At 35.3% G+C, this 22,182-nt stretch overlaps 1 protein-coding gene across 1 annotated transcript in view; it reads right to left on the bottom strand.

Moving 5' to 3' along the window:
* Positions 1 to 4,240: 4,240 nt before the first annotated feature.
* Positions 4,241 to 22,182, bottom strand: part of LOC111707648 (uncharacterized) — a 19,286-nt gene continuing 1,344 nt past the window's right edge. Inside the window, exons 4-13 of the mRNA XM_023480781.1 lie at positions 20,802 to 20,907; positions 20,051 to 20,171; positions 19,728 to 19,768; positions 19,439 to 19,519; positions 18,757 to 18,804; positions 18,147 to 18,203; positions 16,844 to 16,911; positions 14,471 to 14,528; positions 12,371 to 12,433; positions 4,241 to 4,695 (exon numbers count right to left, since the gene is read on the bottom strand). Coding sequence (XP_023336549.1) covers positions 4,640 to 4,695; positions 12,371 to 12,433; positions 14,471 to 14,528; positions 16,844 to 16,911; positions 18,147 to 18,203; positions 18,757 to 18,804; positions 19,439 to 19,519; positions 19,728 to 19,768; positions 20,051 to 20,171; position 20,802 — 594 coding nt within the window. The 5' untranslated portion in view covers positions 20,803 to 20,907 and the 3' untranslated portion in view covers positions 4,241 to 4,639. The remainder of the gene's footprint in view (positions 4,696 to 12,370; positions 12,434 to 14,470; positions 14,529 to 16,843; positions 16,912 to 18,146; positions 18,204 to 18,756; positions 18,805 to 19,438; positions 19,520 to 19,727; positions 19,769 to 20,050; positions 20,172 to 20,801; positions 20,908 to 22,182) is intronic.

Genomic DNA, 22,182 nt, shown 5'->3' with positions numbered 1-22,182 from the left:
GTATACTATTGATACAGTTCTACTCCTAGTGTATACTATTGATACAGTTCTACTCCTAGTGTATACTATTGATACAGTTCTACTCCTAGTGTATACTATTGATACAGTTCTACTCCTAGTGTATACTATTGATACAGTTCTACTCCTAGTGTATACTATTGATACAGTTCTACTCCAAGTGTATACTAATGATACAGTTCTACTCCTAGTGCATACAATTGATACAGTTCTACTCCAAGTGTATACTTTCGATACAGTTCTACTCCTAGTATATACCATTGATACAATCAACTCCTACTTTGGTGTTCTTTCCTAGGGTGAGTTTTCGTGAGACCTTAGTCACAGTCTAATTAGAATTTGTGTTTACAGTCCTTGGTAACTTTGCATATTTTACACCTCAGTGGTTGTCATGTAGATTGTAGACTGTAGACTGTAGATCTATGTTTTCTAGAACCATTATTTATGACAAACTGTTTAAAACAAATGGTTGGCCACTATAGTTTCAGTAAAAGTAAATATTTCCATTTACTGTTAGTGCCTATTGAAGGATTTTTAACAATTTAGTGACGGAAATCTTTTATAAAAGGACATTTGCTAGACAGTATTTTTAGAGAGAATCATTAATATAATTTATTTTATAAACAGAGCATTTCATAGACAGAAAAAGACAGTGACTATACATGGGCGTTGTAGCTAGTCAACTATTATCATAGTGTCTTTTGTTTGTGAATATTATTTTCTAATTACAGTTTGAGATGTTGAATTTCGTAAATGATCAAGTCTGTTTAAAGTATAAATAATTAGATATCTTACTTTTATAGCTAAAGTATTCCATACTTACTTTATTATTGAAGCTATTTCATTTTTATGTGTTAAAATATTTTATAAAACTATTGTTTACTTTATCAACAATTGAATGCTCATTTAAAGGGACTGTAAGCGTAGTTTCAAATGCCCCTTCATACAAAGATGGCAGGCGTAAGATTGCCATCTTACAACTGTACTTTAATCGGATAAAAAAATGTTTATTTCTCTGAGTCTCTCCATTGCTTCTTATAAAACAAGAAATGCACAAGTCATATTCGCATATTTTACATTATTTCATTAGAATTTTGAGCTACGTCATGTTGTTTATAATGGTTATAAATATGTTATCCGGCTTTTTTTTAAAAAAAAGAAGAACATCTTATGAAGGTACAATAGGCAATGAACAATACATGAACATTGAACACTTAAATTTCTCAATACCTCAAGCAAATCAAAACTAATTGCTATGCTCCTTACCAACACTATGTCAATTCTGAATTATAGATTCTAAAAATCCCAGCGACTATCACCTAAAAGTTTTAGTTTAGCTGAGTAAAATTAGAAAATAGGTGTGGTCCGGACGAAAAATAGGTATTTTTCGTTTTATGCTTTATTAAATATCGCTTTATTTTCAAACAAAATGCATTTGAAACAAAATAAAATCATATTGTATAACATAACGTTGCCTAAAGGAATTGAGTTTTTGCCACAAACTTAGATTTTCTAATTTCTAAATCTTTGCAAAATGATGAAGTAAGCCCTTGATAGTTCAAACTATGAATTCTGTTAGACAGAATAATCTAAGTTTAAAATATCATAGGTTAAATATTTAGATATTAAAAACATTAACTGGTAACAAGTAGCATGTGAACCTGTTAATATCAGAAATATAACAAAAATTTATAAACTTATTTTGATATTAAAAGATATTTGTTTTTGTGAAACAGTCTTACCTTTATTATTATTATTATTTGTATGTTTAATATTTTTATTAATTTCAGACCCTCCATGCAAAGATGTTTATAATTTAGAAAACTTAATATTTTCAATTGTGGCTAATCTACAAATTTGACTTGCGCACATATGTTTAAGTCTTTAGCTGAACGGAATAGAACAAAATCATATAAATTTAAACGGGGTTTAAACAAAAATTTAGAAAGCTTTCCGTCCACAATGTTTACTAAATTGTGGAATGAAATTGAATTTGACCTTAAAGAAACTAAATCTGCAAAAATATTTAAACAAAGAGTAATCAATATCTATCTTGAGAATTATGAGAAGTTTAAATGCGAAAAAACCTAGCTGTATATCGTGTGAATAAATTTTATATAAAAAAACTAAAATAACTGAAACTTTATTAGCTTATTTCTGTTTATGTAACTACCATCATTAACACCCTGTATTTTAATTTATCTCAACATAAAATCCCTCTGATCTCACCCTGCCACAGATCACCTGACAATCTCCTTCCTTCCAATCAACTCCTTACTTATCCAAAAACATATCTTGATATGTGTAGCCAATTATATTCAGTATCGTTAATTAACTTCGGGCCAATCACTCAAAACAACCAACCCTGCTTTGCCGGGTCCAAACTGCATAGTATATTTTGATTGCTTATTTGTAATATCTCATGCTTTGTAGTTGAATAAAAATATGAAATATGAATGAATATAAACTGCAGAAAAAGTGACGTAAATTATTACGTTAACATGTTTAAGCCCGGAAAAGCAGCAATTTGTTTATGCTTTATATCGTGTTTTGGAAGTGAAACAATTTCTCAATAATGTGGATTTTTTTAGTTAAATATGTTTTTCGAATAATGTAGCTGGTAAATTCTGGAATTTTTTCATCATTAATTAAGCTTATTTTTCAAAAAATGAAAATGATGAGGCTCTGTCTGCATAATGTAGCATCGACCCCCTTTCTTCTTCCTGCAAGCTCTAACTAAGTCTTATTTGTATGGAATCTCCCTAATAGTTCTTAAACATTGTTTTTACAAAGTTTGAAAGTATGTAATTTATCTGCGATTAAAGTAAAACAGTTAATTAAGTTTTTTGTTGATCAAAACATAGTTTCCCTGTGACCAAATTGAGAACTTTCTGCCGCTAGTATTAGATTTTTTATTATAGTTGCTAAATTAAGTTAAATTTAATAAAGCATTTTCTAAATCCAATTATGAAACAAACCCCCAGTGTAAATCATTTTTGGATACAATTAAAAATTCAAAGTTGGGTGTTTTTAATTTTAGGATGTATATTTTTGCTTCAAGCTTAAAATATATTGTTACCAAATGCTTGATGCTATTGCATAAATTTTCCCCAATTACCCATACATACAGATTTTATCCTTTGAAGATATATATTTATGCAAATGCAATATGAATGTTATTTCCTAGTTAAGCACAAATAAACCATTTTAGAATGAAAATCATTAAAACTGATTAAGAACTTTTTATTCTATAATTCAAATAATATCGATTGAAATTACAGATTAAACTAAAGGAATTTAGTTATTGCTACAAAATCAAATTTTCTGAATCCTATATCATTGGAACCTGATGGTGTAAACCATTGATATATCAAATTTTAATCATTTGATGTGACAGAATTTCATAATTTGGAATATCTAAGTTGTTCGACAAGGGATTTGAAAATTAGAGTTTGTGGCAAAGACTCAATTCTTTTGCTTTACATATTATGGTAATATCATACAGTGTGTCCCCAAAAAACAATCTTTTAGGTACTAGAGGTGTCATAATATTTCGATTTTTAAAATTTTGGACATTTTCGAAATCTCTGTAACATATCCGATCGATGGACACCAATTAGAAGTTTGTAGCACTAAACATAAGATAATTAATTCAGTTAAAAGTTTACCATTTTTGCTGGGTTGAACATTTATTTCAAGATTAGAAGTACAAGAACTAATTATCTTGCTTTCACATTTATGTTTTGAAATATTCGAATAACAGATAACAGACATACAAAAAGGTTTTTAAAATTTACAGAAATGAATTTCACTGGTCCATGACCTTCTTGTTGTTTTTAATAAAAATGCAACTCTCACTTTTATATCCAGATCTCTCTTTTGCAATGCTTGTCCACATCAACAGTAGCAATTTTACTTTCTTTTGCAACTTTTCATTCATTCTTTAACTTCGTAGGTTTTGGTGCATGACCCTAGGATTTTAAATTTAATAAAGAAACCCTTATGAAATCACATACAGTTAAACCCTAAATGAGCCATACATCGAAAGAATTTATCAAATGTCGTATTGACAATTTTTCAATGGGGTTTAAACTATTTTACGTAAATCTCAGTATTTGCGAAAATAAATAGATATCCATGAATATGCGGGAACAGTTTTAAAGAGTTCCATATAATCATTTAATTAAAAAACTAAATGTCTGCAACATTTCAGTATCAGAAAGTGAAGAATACGACATTTGATGAATTCTTTCGAAGTATGGCTTATTTAGGGTTTAACTGTAGCATGTTCAAAAAACGAAGATAGCAAATATTCGAGCTCAACCAAGCCAAAATGGCAAACTTTGAATTATCTTCCTCAATTTTCAAACCTGTAATTAGAGTCCATCAATCGGAATGTTTCAGAGATTTCGAAAATGTCCAAAAATTAAAAAAAATATCAAACTGCATGTCACGAGACCTCTAGTACCAAAATGATCGTTTTTTAGGGACACCCTGCATATAGTTGTGGTTATTTAAGCTATGGTTATACTTAACAATAATTTAAATGCAAGCTAAGGAAAACGGAGATATATGGACCCTCATCATATTATTGCTCTGTGTAGTGTGTATAAAACTAAACTCAGCAAGCCTGCTGCACATAGTCCAAGGAGTATCCATTTGCAACGGGATCAAAAGCTGAAAATAAACATATATATGTAGATATTGAATGTATATGAATGTAGCATTTTCTGTTGCAATGCTTATCACGATCTTTGTTATCTATGTTATCAATATATGTCTTATCTATTTCAATGTTGCTCTGACCGGCCGATCCAGTCAGTTTGATTTACCTGTATATAAATAAATTTAGTACTACATAAACCTTCGTGTTATACAGACGAATATAGAGCCTTGAGTTTTGGCTAGAGTTGAGAGCCTTGAGTTTTGGCTAGAGATAGAGTCAGTGAGACTATAATTAGACTTTGATTAGAGTAATCTTGGGACCTATATTTATTACAAAAGTGGTGGCTGCAGGTGGGACAACCTATGAACCAGATCTAGATGCCCGAGACTTCGAAAGTATTCCAGTAAAGTGAAAACCTGGTTTAACGGATTAGCCAGAGAAGTTTTAACCTGAGAGGATTTGCCGGTGAGTGAATCCAGTGTGAATACAGGAAATAAAGTGGCTACGTTTCAAGAATATCCGAGTTTACCCAGTGACGATTCTGGATCGGAAGTAGAGATGGAGGGACCATCTCATCCAGTGACAGATGGCATGGCGGAAATAAGGCAGCAGTTCCAGCTGCTCCAAGAGACTAAGAAGAAACTGGCGGATATGGAGCAGAAATATAAGGATAAATCATTTGCCCAGACGTGGCAAGAGTCAGCAACACCCGAGACACAGGAATTATGGGAAGAGTAGTCGCAAGACTAGAATGCCCTAAGGTGGAAGATGCACAAGAAGTCTATGTGTCCTTTCTGAAGGCGGAGAAGGCAGCTGGCAGAGGGGATAGGCAGACGTTACAAGATCTGAGCAGGGCGGAAGCTGAATATAAAAAGAGGCTGTTGGATTTTAGCTGTAGAGCCCCAACATATGATGGTAACCCTACTAAAGTGTTTGACTGGTGTGGCGAATTAGAGAAACATCTGTCAAGATTTGAATGTGAAACAATCCCTAACGATGCCGTGAAAAGGATGCTGCTAGACTGTAAAACGGGAAAAGCACAGTCTGAGATAGTATTGTTGCAACCTGATGGATTAGTTTTTGACAACTACGAGATTGGTGAATTCTTTCAAGAGTTATTGAAGAATTTCACTCATAAGAAGGACGAGGAGGGCAGGAGGATGGAATACTTGGCCAGGAGACAGACAAGAAATGAGGATGCTCGTTAGTATCACATGGACAAGCTAAGATTATTCGTGCAAGCCTACCCCCCAGCCAGGAGAAGTTTAGTCGAGTTTAAGACTAATATGTTGTTAGGATTATACAACGCTGAACTGAGAAAAACTTGCCTACTGTTTATGCCTAAAGAGATTAAGCACGAGAGGGAGATTAAGGCAGTTCTGGACCATCAGTTAGGGAACCTGAGGACTTATAACCTGGACCCCAGAGCCCCAGCCCAGGATATGGCAGGCTTACAAAGTACATACGGGTATGATAAGAGCGAGATAGCCAAGGTCAACGAGATGTTGAAGACGGGACAGGTACCTATGGACGTCAATGCCATGCCAGGGCTGGTGGAGGACATGTCTGATGCTGAGGATTTAGACATCGAGGGTGGAGTAAATGCCCTGCAGGGTGGAGATGTGTGTTATTTTTGCAAGAAACCTGGTCACCAGAAGAGAGATTGCAGGAAGTTTGATGAATGGAGGAGGAAGAATCCTAACAGGAAGAACAGAAGTGACACTCATAAGGCCAGTTCCCGCCCCTCAATTTTGTGTTACAACTGCGGGAAAGAGGGTCATATTTCACGGGAATGTAGAGGAACACGGAGAAACCAGGGAAGGAGAGAGAATGGCGGTTATGGAGGCGGACAAATAGCAGATATGGCCAAATCCATGGCAGTGATGCAGGAAGTTCTGAAGAAACTGGTACCAGAGGCGGTTTTTCCCTAAGGAGTTGCGATGACAGACGGTCCTCAACTCCTAAGATTGCAGAAAATAATGATGTGAATGTATTTACTAATCATTTAACAAACATTTCTGTAAATCCAAATGTCCATGAATCTTGTGAATTAGTACCGGAAGTGAGAGATGATAAAGTTAGAACGGAAGTCATAGATAATATAGACAATGTTAAGAAGGTATCTAATGATTTTGACCCAAAAGTGAGAGGTAGTTTGAGACCTAACAGACATAAAGATCTCGAACTAAGAGAATGGGAAAGGAATATTCTCATGCATCTGAACAATGTTAATTTAGTTGAGAAAGACGACCATAAAACCTCATATGTGAAATTCAAGTTATTTAAACGAGATATATTCGGGTTAGCCTTAGAAAACACAGGCAATTAAGTGAATGGTACTTTTGTGTCAAATGAATTCTGGAAGACGATAGGGGGGAAAATGCTAGAGGAAAGTAACGCTAGAGTGCATACGGCGGAGAGAGGCGGGAAAGGATTGAGAGTATTAGGGAAAGGCGAAAGAATTAAGTTTTACTTGGATGGCCTGGATTGTAGATTTGAAGTAGAACCGATTGTGATAGAAGGCCTGAATCATGCAGTGAATTTTGGTATAGAGTTTTTTCGACAGCAGGAAGTGTCAATATCCTGTACGGAGAAGGAAGTGAAACTAGTTACCGGAAGTGAGGGTCAGGAAAGGTTAACGAGACTGTGCAGTGCATATGGGAAACCTTTCCCTTTCATAATCAAGGGCAGGAGAGTGGATAAGGAAAACAAGAATTACGTACAAGTACTTCCGGCTGTGTGGAAAGCAGAGAAAAGGGAACCGGAAGTAAACAACCTTAGTAACATGGAGGAAGTGATAGAGAGGAAGTTATGGTCGGCTGAGAAGGTGATTATCCCAGCAGGTAGTGCGAAACTAGTTAAGGTGAGAACAGAAGGAAACTGGAAGGGTGCAGGAGTAGTAGAATCGTTACCTTTAGAAGACCAGGAGGAGGGGAGAATGCATATGATCTGTCAGGAAGTGTACAAGCAGTGTATGTGGAGAATCATGCAGAAGAGTGTGTAGAGTTGTGTGTAGGACAGAAGCTGGGCACTATAGTATGTGCGTAGATAAACAGGCCTGGATTAAGGAAGAGTTAAGGGGAAGTACAGCATCGGATCTTAGGAATCACTTAATTCACTGCAAGAATCTGATTTCCCAACAGAAGAGAGTAGGAGAAAGTTTATCAAGGATAGTTTCAAGATAGATTAGAATGAGATTCTAAATAGGGATGCAAAGTTGAAAGAGGAAGTAGTCAAACTTTTCTAGGAGAACTTTTCTATGTTAGCCCTTCACCCCAATCATTACGGTAAAACGGATTTATTGGAGCTGCAGATAGAATTACAGCCAGGGGCAGTACCTAAGAGATCAAAGGTGAGGCCATTGAACCCGCACCAGCGTGCAAACCTGAAAGAACAATTGGATGAGTGGATCCAACTGGGGATTATAGAACCTGCAAACAGTCCCTGGGCAACGCCACTAGTTCCTGAGAAGAAAATGGATGGGAGAACAAGATGGGTGACTGACCTGAGGCAGCTTAATGATATCACAATCAAGGATACTTACCCCCTGACGAATATCCAGGAAAATCTGCAAAAGTTGAAGGGTGCAAAAATCTTCACTTCAATTGACGCCTGTGGCGCATATCACGCTATACAGATAGAGGAGGGGAGCAGGAATTGTACAGCTTTTATTAGTCCCTTTGGCACTTTTTGTTATATAAGGATGCTCTTTGGCCTGTCAAACGCCGGAAGCATCTACAGCCGGATGTTGGACCTGGCCCTGGCGCACTTACCTGTGGAGTACTGATTATCATATCTGGACGACATCCTGGTGTTCTCCATGGACACCTGGGACCACTTGAAGCATCTGAAGAGTATCGTGGAGGCTCATTCGAAGGCAGGGATCAAGATTCAACCTAAGAAGACTAAGATATTTTAAACAGAAACCAAATATTTGGGGCATAAAGTGAGTCAAGGCGGAGTACAGATGTTGGATCAATATGTGAAAGATATGCAGAGCTGGCCACGTCCCACTAGTTGCAAGGAAATGTTGTCATTACTGGGATTCACAGGTTATTACAGAGGTTTTATTCCCAGGTACTCGGCTTTGACCAACAGGATGAACAGTCTTAAGAAGGCGGAGAAATTTGTCTGGACAGAAGATATGGAGAAGGATTTTTTGGAGTTGAAGGCGGAGTTTTCAGCAGGGCGGATACAAGGTTACCCAGATTTTGATTCAGATGAACCTTTTATTCTCACTATGGACTGGTCGTCTCTAAACATTGCAGGAGTTCTGTCTCAGAAACAAGATGGAGTTGAGCGGTTTCTGGGCTGCTGGGGGCGGAAATGTAATCATTAAGAGAGACACTATTCCTGTGCCAAGGGGGAGCTCCTTGCCCTGGTGAAGTGCATGAAGAAGTGGGAACATATTTTGAAGTACCGGCCCCCCTTCCTAGTCTACACGGATGCTGCTAGTTTGAAGTATATCGTGAACTTTAAATCAGAAGAAACTATTTTTCAACATTGGTACGCGGAACTGGCTCAATTTGAGTTCACTGTGATACATAAGAAAGGAAGTGAGAATGTTAATGCAGATGCCTTGTCCAGAGCCAAACATTTAGATGAGCAAACAGCAGAAGAGAATGAAGAATACCAAGAAGCAAACGAAGTGGGAGAGATGAAGATTACTTTTGCATCAGAATTGGAGGGGAACCCTGTGGAGATAGGAAGAGAGAGGCGGAAGTTTGCTGGTTATCCGTCTGCTATTCATAACCTGAGTAACGAGACAAGATACGAGATAATGGAGGGTAACGTACTGAGGAAGTTACAGGAAGAGGATGAAGTCTGGAAGGAAGTGATCAAGTGGGTAGTGGATGGTAAAATATCCAAGATGCAGAAAGTGAGGGAAGGAATACAGGAAGTGATATCAGTGAGGCAGATATTCAATCCTACCTTGTTTGTGATGCATAATGGAATCTTATGTTTTAACCGTCACACAGATCCAGCCAAGCCCTATGATGCATTACGTGTTTGTGTACCAGCAGTGAAGTTAGAGGAAGTGTTCAAGATTTGTCACGAGGGCGTGGCAGGGGGACATAGAGGTGTGGGAGGAACGTTGGACAAGTTTCAGAGAACATTCTTTGCAATGTCTGCCCGTGAGAAAATCCGTAGGCTGGTAGATCGGTGTAACACCTGTTTAGCAAGCCAAGAGAGGGACTCATGTGCCTAGTACAGTGGGCAATGTTGGAGATAAAGTATTCATAGATATAGTTTCAATGTCGGAAACTGTGAGAAAGAATTGCTATATGCTGACGGTACAGGATGGATATACAAGATTTGCTAGTGCATATCCTATTTGCAATAATGAGGCAGGCACTGTGGCTAGAGTATTGATATGTGAACATTTCAGTGTTTTTGGATTGCCTAACCAAATTCACTCAGACAACGGAGCTGAATTTGTAAATAAGTTATGGGTTGAACTATTTAGTGAATTGAAGATTTTGCATACTAGAACCCCTCCCTACAACCCTTCATCTAATATTGTGGAACGATGGCATAGAACAATAGTGAGTATACTGAGAACTATGGGCATGGAGATGCAAAATGAATGGGACCTAGGTGTAAAAGTGGCTTGTTTAGCGTGCAATACCACAGTTCATGGTAGTACGGGACAGACACCGTTCTTTGCAACCTTTGGGAGAGAAGCTATAGTTCCTATCCATTGGGTTTACCCAATACCCAAACCAGATGCAGAGAAGGATGTAACTGCCTGGACAGACACTATACAAGAAAGATTTCAAACTGCCTATGCTGGGATTAGAGAGAGACAACAACAGACAGTGCTGAGAAACGCTCAATACTACAAGCCCATCCTGAACCAGTTCAACATAGGCCAGTGGGTATGGATCTTTGACCCCAGAATAATTCCAGGCAGCTGTGATAAACTCAGGTCATACTAGGCGGGGCCCTACAAGATTGATGGCCCCAGCGTTGGCAGATGTGATTGCTGTGTTCAAGCAAGGTAAACCAAGGATAGTTAGCTTGGATATTCTCAAAGAATTTTGGGGGGAGAACAACGTACATGGCTTACCCAAGGAGGGGATGAGATTACAGAAATTCCGAGCCTGGAGTTAGAGAGATCAATAACAGAAGAGAGCAAGAGACAAGAGAGACAGCTGGACAGAAGAGAATGAGACCCAGGAGACAGGAGAGATACAGCTGGTCAGACTGAACCCCAGGAGATTATACAGACTGACCGCGGGACACAGATAACATCCAGCTGTGAAGAGGGAGGGAGGGGATCCCACCCCACACTAGATTTAGATGGAGAAGTTGATATGCAGGGAGAGGGGAATAGGGGGGCAGAGTACCAGCCCCTCCCCAGCCTGGAAAATACCGGAGAATCAACCCATCCAACCCAACCCCAACTTTCAGGTAGAGATTTCGAAAATNAGTAAAGAGAGGCCAAGCTGAACCTGAGGAAAACAGCCATAATGAAAAATAGAGGAAAAGGGAGGGGATCAAGAGGAGATTACAAGATGAACCAACCCAACCAACCACACCTCCATCCTCAAGTACATGGCCAGTCTTTCAACCGGAGAACGAGATACATATGCATGAGGGGGCTGGAGGAGTGAAGAGAGGGCAAACTGAGCTAGAAACCTCCATCATGATAAATGGAGAAAGTGAGAAGGGATCAAGAGGGGATTGAGAGATATTCCTTGTGTACAATATGAGGAGTATGAATCCAGCTGGAATCAAGAGATTCAAGCCAAGAAATGCAAAGGATCGATAAATTGTATTCTGGATCACTGTGGCTGTATGGAGAGATCAACAGAAAACCTGGTCGGTACAGTATGAATTTCACCCCTTACCCCAGCTATGAGGGATCAACAGGTGGGAGTGATTGCAGCCCTACCAGTGCTGCTAGGACGTGCCAGTACGGCAGCGGTGCAGAGCAATCTTATCTCTCCAGCTATCGGTCAGTCTACAAGGAACACAAGGAGTAGTTCTCTTTTTCGTACGGGTTTAATGCTCTTGTTCATGTTCCTCTCTATCACAGCTACAGAGGGTTCTAAGGATTGGAGCGAGCCAACTCATCAGATGTATACACCCAACCCAACGTAGAGGTTACGATGTTGTTCTGCAACCCGTTGATGTCATTAAGTCAGTACCTGCATTGGGAAGTGTCCGTAGATATCAACCTGGGGTTATAGATTACCAGGTTGCTCCTCAGCGCATTGATATCACCAATGTTGCTGTTCTAGACCCAGGGTAGTTCAAGGTCAGACCCGGGGTCATCCCAAATCCAGCTGGAGCGACTGATGGCGGATGCTGGAAAAAGTACGATGTCGAGAGATCGTTAAAGTTCCATTGAAAGATAACTCTCGACACCGTTCCCCCAGGGATTTGTAGCATTTTCTATTGCAATGCTTATCACAATCTTTATTATCTATGTTATCAATATATGTCTTACCTATTTCAATGTTGCTCTGACCGGCCAATCCGGTCAGTTTGATTTACCTGTATATTAATAAATTTAGTACTACATGAACCTTCATGTTATACGGACAAATATAGAGCCTTGAGTTTTGGCTAGAGATAGAGTCAGTGAGACTATAATTAGACTTTGATTAGAGTAATCTCGGGACCTAGATTTTATTACATGAAATGATAACTTTAATTAAAAGAATCTTATAATCTTACTTGTTAGAGTATTTGCAGCTCCTGCACCAGTAAAGGTTGACAAGGTGAAGGGTAATGTTGAACCTGAAATTATTTAAGCTACTGTTATAGTGCATCATTAGCTGTGAACTTTAGAATTAGATACCTTAAATCCCGACTGCTTAATCCGAATATCCAATGTGGACACTTTTGATTTCTTGCTTAATCCACTCTTTTTTGGAAAAAGTACAGAAAAATCAAAAACTGGGTTTTCAAAATTAGAGAGTTCCTTCGTTTTCTGTATATTAATCCTAAATGGCGCGCAAAATTTCAAATTTCTCAGCTTCTGATACGCGACTCTGGTTGGTTGAATTTTATACACTTTTCAGGATACATGTACAAGATTAGGTTAGTCTTGAGATTAAGAAAAGGTTAAGTATTTATCTCGATATCCACCATTCTAAAGTTTTCAGCTCAGTACAGCTAACTGAGCACACAGGTATAGAGGACTGTCATCCTTCCTGGTAGAGAGGGGTTAAGATTTAATATGCTTAGTAATAAAGGGGGGGGGGGGGAATAAAGCTGCAGGGAGTTTGGGGGGATGAAAGGAGAAGAACTAACTTATCCTTACCATAGTCTTATGGCGATTTATGAACATTATTTTGAACGTTAATATTGTCCTGGTTCTTGGTTGTTAACGAAAATAGAGCGTTTTTTATTCAAAAATTGTTTGTTCCAAGAAGTTTGTTGATTTATTATAGTTTCAGATCATTGTAGGATGGTTCTAACTGCGTTCACCAATTCTTCAGAGGGATGTGATTTGCTCTGGAATAGGAAGTCGACTTTTCTTTACACTCTATTTATGACTTTAAATAGTCCAATGAACATGAGGCACTTCAATTGTGCATTGTAAACGGACCCATTTCACTCAATACGTGATTTTATAACTTTCTGTTAAACTATTTGATTTGTTACTACATAAAATGTACTTCTCTTTTGTCTTAATGTCGTCTTCCTATTCTGCAGTTTTCTGGTTATCACTGTACAGTGAGATTTTATGAGAAATGCGGGAAAATGTTTTTTTTTAAATGCAAAAAAATAAATCATCTGTATTCTCTTACTAGCTTGGGAACCCAGCATTGCACTGGGGGTCATACTCATAGTTAGTCCCACTGATTACCCGCGCTGTGTCCTAAATTACTATTTTTCCCAATAAAAGTCGATCCACTCATTTAAGAATCTCAAAACCAAGCTAAGAACATTACCGTGGTCTCCCGAGTTTCTTAATCAAATTTTAAGGCAAATCGGTCCAGGGGTGCCTGAGTTATGATCGGTCAAACAAACAAACAAACAAACACCCAGACAAACTGAGATTACAAATTTATATTTATGTATAAATAAATTTAACTAATAAAATTTGGAAACTTAGATTTTTCGCAGTTAATTTTTTTTCATAAGGTTAATTTTTGTGTTAAGTGTTTTATTATGTAAGTTAACAACGTAGTGTTATTTTGATTAACTACGGATTAGACTCAAAACGTACGGGAAAGTGGGATTTGTTCCAAAAACGCGACAATGATTGAAAGGAATTGAGTCTTTGCCACACACTCATATTTTCACATCCCTATATCTTCTCTAACTTGAAATACCATTGATATTTCAAACTAAGCTTGTTTTATCTAACAGCATTCATAGTTTGAAATATCTAAGGTCTACTATATTGTGTATTAAATATATAGGGGATTAGAAAATCAGAGTTTGTGGCAAAGACTCAATTCCTGTGGGAAAATAGAAAACCTTGCATTGTCTTGAAAATAGTCAAAAGTGTTCAATATAAAAAGATTTCTATTACAATTCTAATTTCAGAAAATAATTTAATATTGGAATTGGTGTCCTTGTCATGCTTTAACAAAATGTTAATGTAGACTTTTATTCTAGACATTTATAAGTGTTGAATATGGGAATAAACCCGTTTTGGAACAATGTCTCTTGCAAACTAGTCTTTTATTAATTAGTCCTCTTCCAATATTAACATTTTCTATTATTTATTTATTATTTGATTAACAAAGCATTGATTTCTAAGGCATGTATGTATTTACTATGTAGGACACTACAGCTTACTATTTATACTCCTTCACTTACTTGTGAAACTGTTGGCCACAGTTTGAGCCTCAACCCCGAAAACCTCACCACAAAATGCCTGTAAATATAGTTACAGGAAAATTCATTATTAAAACCAAAACCACTACTATGTACTATACAAAAAGCACTTAAATGCATCTAAGGTTGGAAAGGGAAGATTCCAAAAATAGAAATATGTAATATATACAGTAATAAACAAATAGGATTAATTTGGATCATCACTATCCTATAGGCTTTCAGGACGGTTTTAATACCTTCTTGTATTTCGTTTTTTAATTGTGGCTCTATCTGTAAGCATTTTCTCTTAGAACAATATAGAACAATAAAGTTCTTTAATAATTTTCAAAATACATATATACAAGGTGTGATTAATAAGTTTCGCTAAACAAGGCGTACTTGTAGAAGTCTCAGCACTGTAATTTTTTTATATTCATATATATATATTAATATATATATCGCCTATAGCCGGCCAAAAGACTGGACCGATTGGGCTGAATTTTTTTGTGGACACTCATGGTTAGCCTGAGAGAGTCCTAAGCTAAAAAAAATGCTGTTCCAAATTTTTTTTTCCAAGGCTAAAAACAAATTTTGTTCCAAATTTTTTTTTTCAGGGGCAATGCTGGGGCCTTTAGTTAATGTTTACTATATCTATACCGGTTTATCTTTTAGACCAGTTGATGTCATACATTTCTTTGTTGTTACACAACGACCGTTCTCCCGAAAGTAAATCAACTGCCTAGCAAGAAAATCTTTATAATGGTCTCAAACTGGATTCATTGCAATTTTAGACCCTTTAAAAGAAATCAAAAGAAAAGGGAGATTAAGAATTATGTAAAAAGAACTTTTGAGAATTTATTTAGTTTTGATTTACTTTTGAGATCCATGATTAATGTCACGCTCTTGGTCCTCGCTCAGAGACTTTCGGACAATTTTACTCCAGATCTTTGTCATTTTCAAATCTTGCTCTACAACTTTATTTTTAATGTAAAATTTGTTATCAATATTTTCTACCATTTTTTGAGTCTTGATGATATTTTCTTTCCCAGACATGTCAAAATCCATCAAATACTCCTTTTTTATTCTTTACTCCATCAAACCCCCATTAAAGTGCATAACATCAATTTAAAATTATGTTTCACGGTTTTGCTTGATTTGATTTTGCATTGTTTAATAAAACATTTGGCGTATCTAGCCTCCAAAGTGTACTCTTTCTCTGGTGAACATTCTGGATATTCCTATGCTGTGACAAGGAAGCTAATCCACCTTCAGAAGAATGCTCCTTACATCACTACAACAGTCTGTTTAATTACCAACCTGGCCCAAAATGTATCCGGTATAGATATTTGTATATAGCTTAAAAAAAATTAGAACTGAGACTTCTAAAAGTACCCTGACATTTTTTCAGTAAAACTTATTAATCACTTATTTATGGAAGAGAGATTGCAGTTCTTTAAAGGGAGTGACCGGCTATTTGAGACATATTAAACTTTTTAAAGATCTGTAAATCCTGAGTTTGAGCGCAAATTCGACGTTCAAAACTCCTACTTTGGGGGTAGATACGTTTTCAGAATTAGTTTTTTTAATTATTAAATAACGACAACGAAAAATAAAGTAAATGTTATACAGTAATCTAATTAGATAGTTAGGAACATATTTCTCAAAAGAAATTTGTCTATAAATCAATGCTAAAATCGATTATTTCGTTTTCATTATTATATTGAATTTCTTATTTTCTTTGAATTTATTCGCAGATTTCTTCAAAATCTTCAAATGTCGTCTTTTCAATAATAATTTTAGAATTTCTGGAGAAAATTTTTGTTAATAATGAGAAACCAGAATAATGAGAAAATATAAACTAATAATTGAACAAGATTACTTATTTTCAATGATTAATTAATCTTAATTTTCTCAACATGTTCCTATGCATAACGTCTGTAGTTTATTGTAGAACTTTTTTACATTTTATGTCGTCGTTATTTAATAATTTAAAAAATCTAATTCTGAAAACGTATCCACCCCCAAAGTAGAAGTTTTGAACGTTGAATTTGCGCTCAAAGTCAGGATTTACAGATCTTTAAAAAGTTTAATATGTCTCAAATGAATTCGAAAGAAGTTTTCCACAACACTGCATACTCAGTTCAACTACCTTACATAGCCGGTCACTCCCTTTAAAGAACTGCAATCTCTCTTCCATAAATAAGTGATTAATAAGTTTTACTGAAAAAAGTCAGGATTTACAGATCTTTAATATGTCTCAAATGACTCCGAAAGAAGTTTTCCACAACACTGCATACAAAGTTCAACTACGTTATATAGCCACTCCCTTTAAATAGACATATTTAAAATTTGTTTGCAGTGTACTAGATACTTTACCGTTATAGGGGCGGATGTAGGCCCAAGGACTGCATTTGGAATTTTGACAAACGATTTACCACAAGCCGCTGAAATTAAAAGAATGCTTTTTTTGTTCCATTTGATCCTTACAGCTTGGTAGTGACTGACTAGAAAGGGAAGTTGAGCTGAGAGTGTAGCTTTGTAGAGAAATTTTTAGGATTCATTTGAGACCTATAGGACGTTTTTACTGTGTATAATTGTTCAGCTAGAGCACAAATTCATCCTTGAAATCTTTTTAGATTGCCCATTCTGGTGGCTTGATTTTGAAAATTGATTTTTTAAAAGGTAAAGGAACTGAATTTCCAAAAGAAATTATCAATGAAAGCCATTGTAGAATCGATTAATTCACTTTGTTATTATTGTCTACTCGAAAAAATGTATTGACAGATTTCTTAAAATGTTGTCTTACACTGTAACAGTGAGAATCCACAATGAATTATTATAGCTTAATTTTAATAGTAAGAGTACATTATTTTCTGTTCCTATACAGGTAATATTATTTTATTTTATAATTTTTGTTACATTTTTGTCTCAGTTATTTTTCAAAAATCAATTTTAAAAATCAAGCCTCCAGAATGGACAGTCCAGGAGGATTTAAAATAAATTTTATTTGCACCCTTACTGTATAGTGAATATGTATTCACCTTTAAAAGGCCTTAGAGGTCTCAAATAAATCCTGAACATTTTCTCTACAGTACTGCAATCTCAGTTCAACTAACATGTCCAGCTGGTCACTCCCTTTAAGGTATGAGTACAGATAATACTAAAAACTGTCTATACATCTATACAATATGTTCACTGAGTTAAATTCTTCTTAGGTAAAAGGGTAGGTGTTGAGCCATAGTTAAAACATTTTTATTTTAGAGGTCATTTTAGGTCATTAGATGTCGTTAGAGGTAATTAGAAGATTAAACACTGGATTCGTTGCTGCTTATACTGTATTCCCTGGGTTCCTAGCTTTCGTTTGATATGCATAAAACCATAGTTAAAATATTTTCTATTTGTGGATGTCATTAGAGGTCATTACAGGTCATTGAAATTCAATTTTATTTTATTTTAGAAATTTTGATCACTAATAAGGCGTNCCCCCTCCCCTCTACAATGTGAGAATGTGCCCTTAACATTCTAAAGTTCTATCGGTCCTAAGAATTGGAAATGAAATAATTTTTAACTAACATTTTTAGAATTTTTTTAAAAAGACGACTTACATTCCGCTTATTACTGTTAATGACCGTATTATATTTATTTTACTTTTTAATATATTTGAATTAAAATTACTTACTAATTACATTATTAGTTGCTTGATCCGCCATTGCAGCATTTGTTAGGTCGAAGGCATCTAAATAAATCTCCAAATGTTTGGCTTTATCACTCAGTGAATAAAATGAAATCTTTCATCTAAATTTGTTTTATTTAATTTTGAATTAGGTTTTTTTAAATAGCAAGAAAGATTGATATTAATGAGGTAAATCTGTCTCTGTCAGATTGCGCATTAATGCAAATATGTTTTATTTAAAAAAATGAAATTAAGTTCCTACCTGAATTGAAATCAAATCAATTGCTATCAATATTTTTAATATCTGATGTTTTAATGATGAGAAATAGTATTGAAATCTTTTTTTCTGCCAAGAGTGGAAAAAGATATTATCATTTTATCTATTCTTAAAATTTCATCTAAAGACAACCTTCGCTCAAGGTATTACAAAACTACTTGATTGTGAGATTGAAACAATGTAGATACTAATCGCTTTTGACTTCAATTCAGGTGGAGCATGTATATCCTCCTCTATTTTTTTTCCCAAACGCTTTGCAACACTTTTCAGCAGTTTTTGGGTTATAGAGTTCTTAATTGTTTGAATGCAAATATCTAAATGAAAAAATATTGTAATAACCTGCTGGTGGGGTTACTGTACTTTGATCCCATAGAATTGAACAATAACCTTAACATAAGAATATAGACAGTTCCTACAATACCTACCCATGAGTGTATCTATTTAACTTTATATCTATGTATATATGCATTCATTAATATCTATGCATCTATGTATCTATGTATCTATATATCTAAGTATCTATGCATCTAAGTATCTATGCATCTATGTATCTATGCATCTTTTCTATGCAATGTATTTATGTATCTATGTAACTATCTATACATTTTAGAGAGTAAGAATAAGTCTATAATATAGTTTATTAGCAATATATTTGTAGGTGATAAACTACTATGCAGGAGAACATGTTGATCCGATGCAGGTTGGAGAACTACTGGATTTTCTTAGGTTCATCGTTTCTCTCCCGTATTTTATATCATAACTTCGAGGATTACTAGTTTTAATTTACAGAGAAAACCCATCCTCTACAATATCTATGTATCTATGCATCTATGTATCCATGTATGTATGTAACTATCTATATATCTAGCTCTATGTATCTATATATCTATGTATCTATGTATCTATGTATATATGTATGTAACTATCTATGTATCTATGTATGTAACTATCTATGTATCTATGTGTCTATGTATCTATGTATCTATGTAACTTTCTATATATCTATGTATATATGTATAACCTGCTTCTTGGCGAATACAGGATTCATAGTTCTGATTCTGAAGGAGAGTGTTGCCTGGAAATCCGTAGGAAGTGACAGTGCCTAGTAAGTAACACAATTAAAGAGTACAAAGGCTAAAAGATTCTAAAGTTTTCTTTCCTATAATTTTCTTTTATAAAAAATTACCGTTCAAAAAATAATTTTCTATATTCGCTTCTTAGATAAAGGTTTAAAGACTCCAGTTTTGAATAATTAATACGGACAAACAAAAGGTAAATTACATATATAAATATAACGCATTAAATTATACCTGAAGCACCTGTGTAGTATTTTACACACTTATTTGGAGCTCTACAAAATAATTCTTTGTTAATAAATGAAAATATTTAAATATGTCTGGATTGGAAAAGAAAACTTTTTAAAAGACATGCTGGTTTGGAACCTAAAACTAAAACTACCTAATTGTTTACAATTTTGAATCATTAAGATAATTTTCCTAGTTAAAATCAGTAGCATTCATACTTACACTGACGGTGATTCTGATTCTCAGGTTTATTCAGAAGGCAAAGCCCCTTCTCAAAAATGAACCCATTGTTACTTATTCAAAGCTCCAAACTCTGGATTTAATTATACCTATAGTTGGAAGAGCATGGAATCTGGGAGACTTTCACATTCCACTGATCAGCTGTAGTTCCTGCTACAGAGAAGTCCAAGGTTACAGCATCAGCTGCTAAGTTCCCCATGTCGACGTACACTGAATTGGAATATTACTTCTTTAATTTAATTTTAGATTTTTAAAATGATTGTAAGCATAATTTCAAGTGACACTGCATGCAAAAATGGCAATTTGTCTGGTTCACAGTGGTACTTTTGAAGTTTTTCTCTGATCAATAATTTGGCAGATTTTGTTGTTTTCTATCTTGAAAGAGTGTTTAACTTTGCTAAACTCGATATTTTCCAGCGGTAGAAATGAGTAAATCACTTTTGTTTACAAAACTAAAAACATTTATTTCTTATTTAAACTTGACAAGACAAAGTTTTTAAGGGTACTGTTGTAAATCAGGAATTGCCATTTGCTCGTGGGTTTCTTAAGATAATGCTTACAATCCCTTTAGTGTAAGCAACTTCATCTAACTGGTGAGGAAGGGATTAAAAAACTTAAAAGTGCCCAGCACTGGTGGTCATTCCCTCCAGAGATAACTTTGATAGGAGGATCAATCATATATCCCCAATTTCAAAAGTGCCCAGATTTGCCATCAAGATCAAGTTTTCACGATTAACGCCACTACACACAGAAGTTCCCATCTGTTACAGCCCTCACTGGCTTTGAAATTCAACATCCTCTAACGTTATTCTAAATGGTTTAGAGTAAATTAGTACTTACTGTGTTCTCCTGTGTTGACCCCACAGATAACTGGTGGATTAGCCCCAGTTTGTCCCTTTACTGTCAGAGAATCTGATGCTGTTGCGCATCCTGCTCCACAACAACCCTGAAATACTAATTCATGAATGACCAAGCTTAGCACGTAGATTAACCATGTATATGTTAATGTAGACTGCGGAGCTATCACAAGGTAGCACTTGAAATGACTAGCAGGAAAGAAGAATGAGGTGATCGCACAGTTTTTCATTGAACAAAATCTGGATTTGTTTGTTACAATTGTAATACAGCTTTTCAGTTTTCATTAATTATTCATTTTAGAAAAATGATATTTTTTCTTGGTGGTCAATTGCTTAGTTTTTATTTTGCGGTTAATAACAACCCAAGACTAATTCATCAAAATGAGAAAAATATTGAAACTAAAAATTCGTTTTACAAGTTAGTAAATATAGCTGAGGAGTGGCTGAAACTCCTTGTACAGCAGTTAAAAAATCCAGACGAAGCTGACAGATATCTTCGTTGGATTTGTTCACAGTAAACTTGCAGGTTCCTAAATGGGGTTTGTTATATGTTTCATAATACCCTAAAGTATTATGAGAAGCTGGATTGGTAGTATATTTAGAGCATATGGTGTCAGTGTCAGGGAACAGTCGTTTTTTTAATTAACCCTATCCCTGCTGGGGTACTTGAAAACCAGAATATGCTGGGGGGGGGGGGTCAATTTTATCCCCCCTCTAAATCTCATGTTTGAATTTCAAATATGACAAATGATAAATCATTGGAAAGCTCTTGTGCTTTTCCTTTTGAATCTGCAAAAATTGCAAAAAATTAAAATTTTTGTTGCAAAATCCACCTTTATAGTAAAAATGTTTACAAAAAATGTGCAAAAAATGATAGAATATACATTTTTGAAAAGCCCTTGACTATTCTATTACAAATATTCAACAAAATTTGCAAAATTAAGAAAAACCAAAAAATAATTTCTTTTGACAGGTTGTATGCAAATAATTTGAAAAAATTTCTTTGCAAAAACTTGTGCAATCTATTTCCTTATGTCATAGGCTTTCTAAAAAGCTAAAAGTTATGCAAATCTGACAACTGAAAGTGGGTCAAAACAAAGATTTAGTTTGCTACAGGAAAAAGTAGTCATAAAGGCAGTGTGCCTGAGTATTCAGGCAGTTAGTATAAAAGCCCGGTTTAGTTATGTAAAAAAACTACAGGGGGGCCAATTGACCCCCTCCCTCCCAGCGGGAATAGGGTTAAGGAACAGAATTTAAAGTAAAAAATCTGGAAAATTATAAAAATTTTTGGAGGATTGTCTTCAAGATATTGGAGCAATAAAAAATCATCAAAAATGGAACAAGTTTCTTTTTCAACCCCTCCC

This window comes from Eurytemora carolleeae, unplaced genomic scaffold (assembly GCF_000591075.1).
Source record: "Eurytemora carolleeae unplaced genomic scaffold, Eaff_2.0 scaffold783, whole genome shotgun sequence".
Lineage (NCBI taxonomy): Eukaryota > Metazoa > Arthropoda > Copepoda > Calanoida > Temoridae > Eurytemora > Eurytemora carolleeae.
Note: the sequence above shows the minus strand (reverse complement) of the source record. Positions and strands in the feature narration are given on the sequence as shown.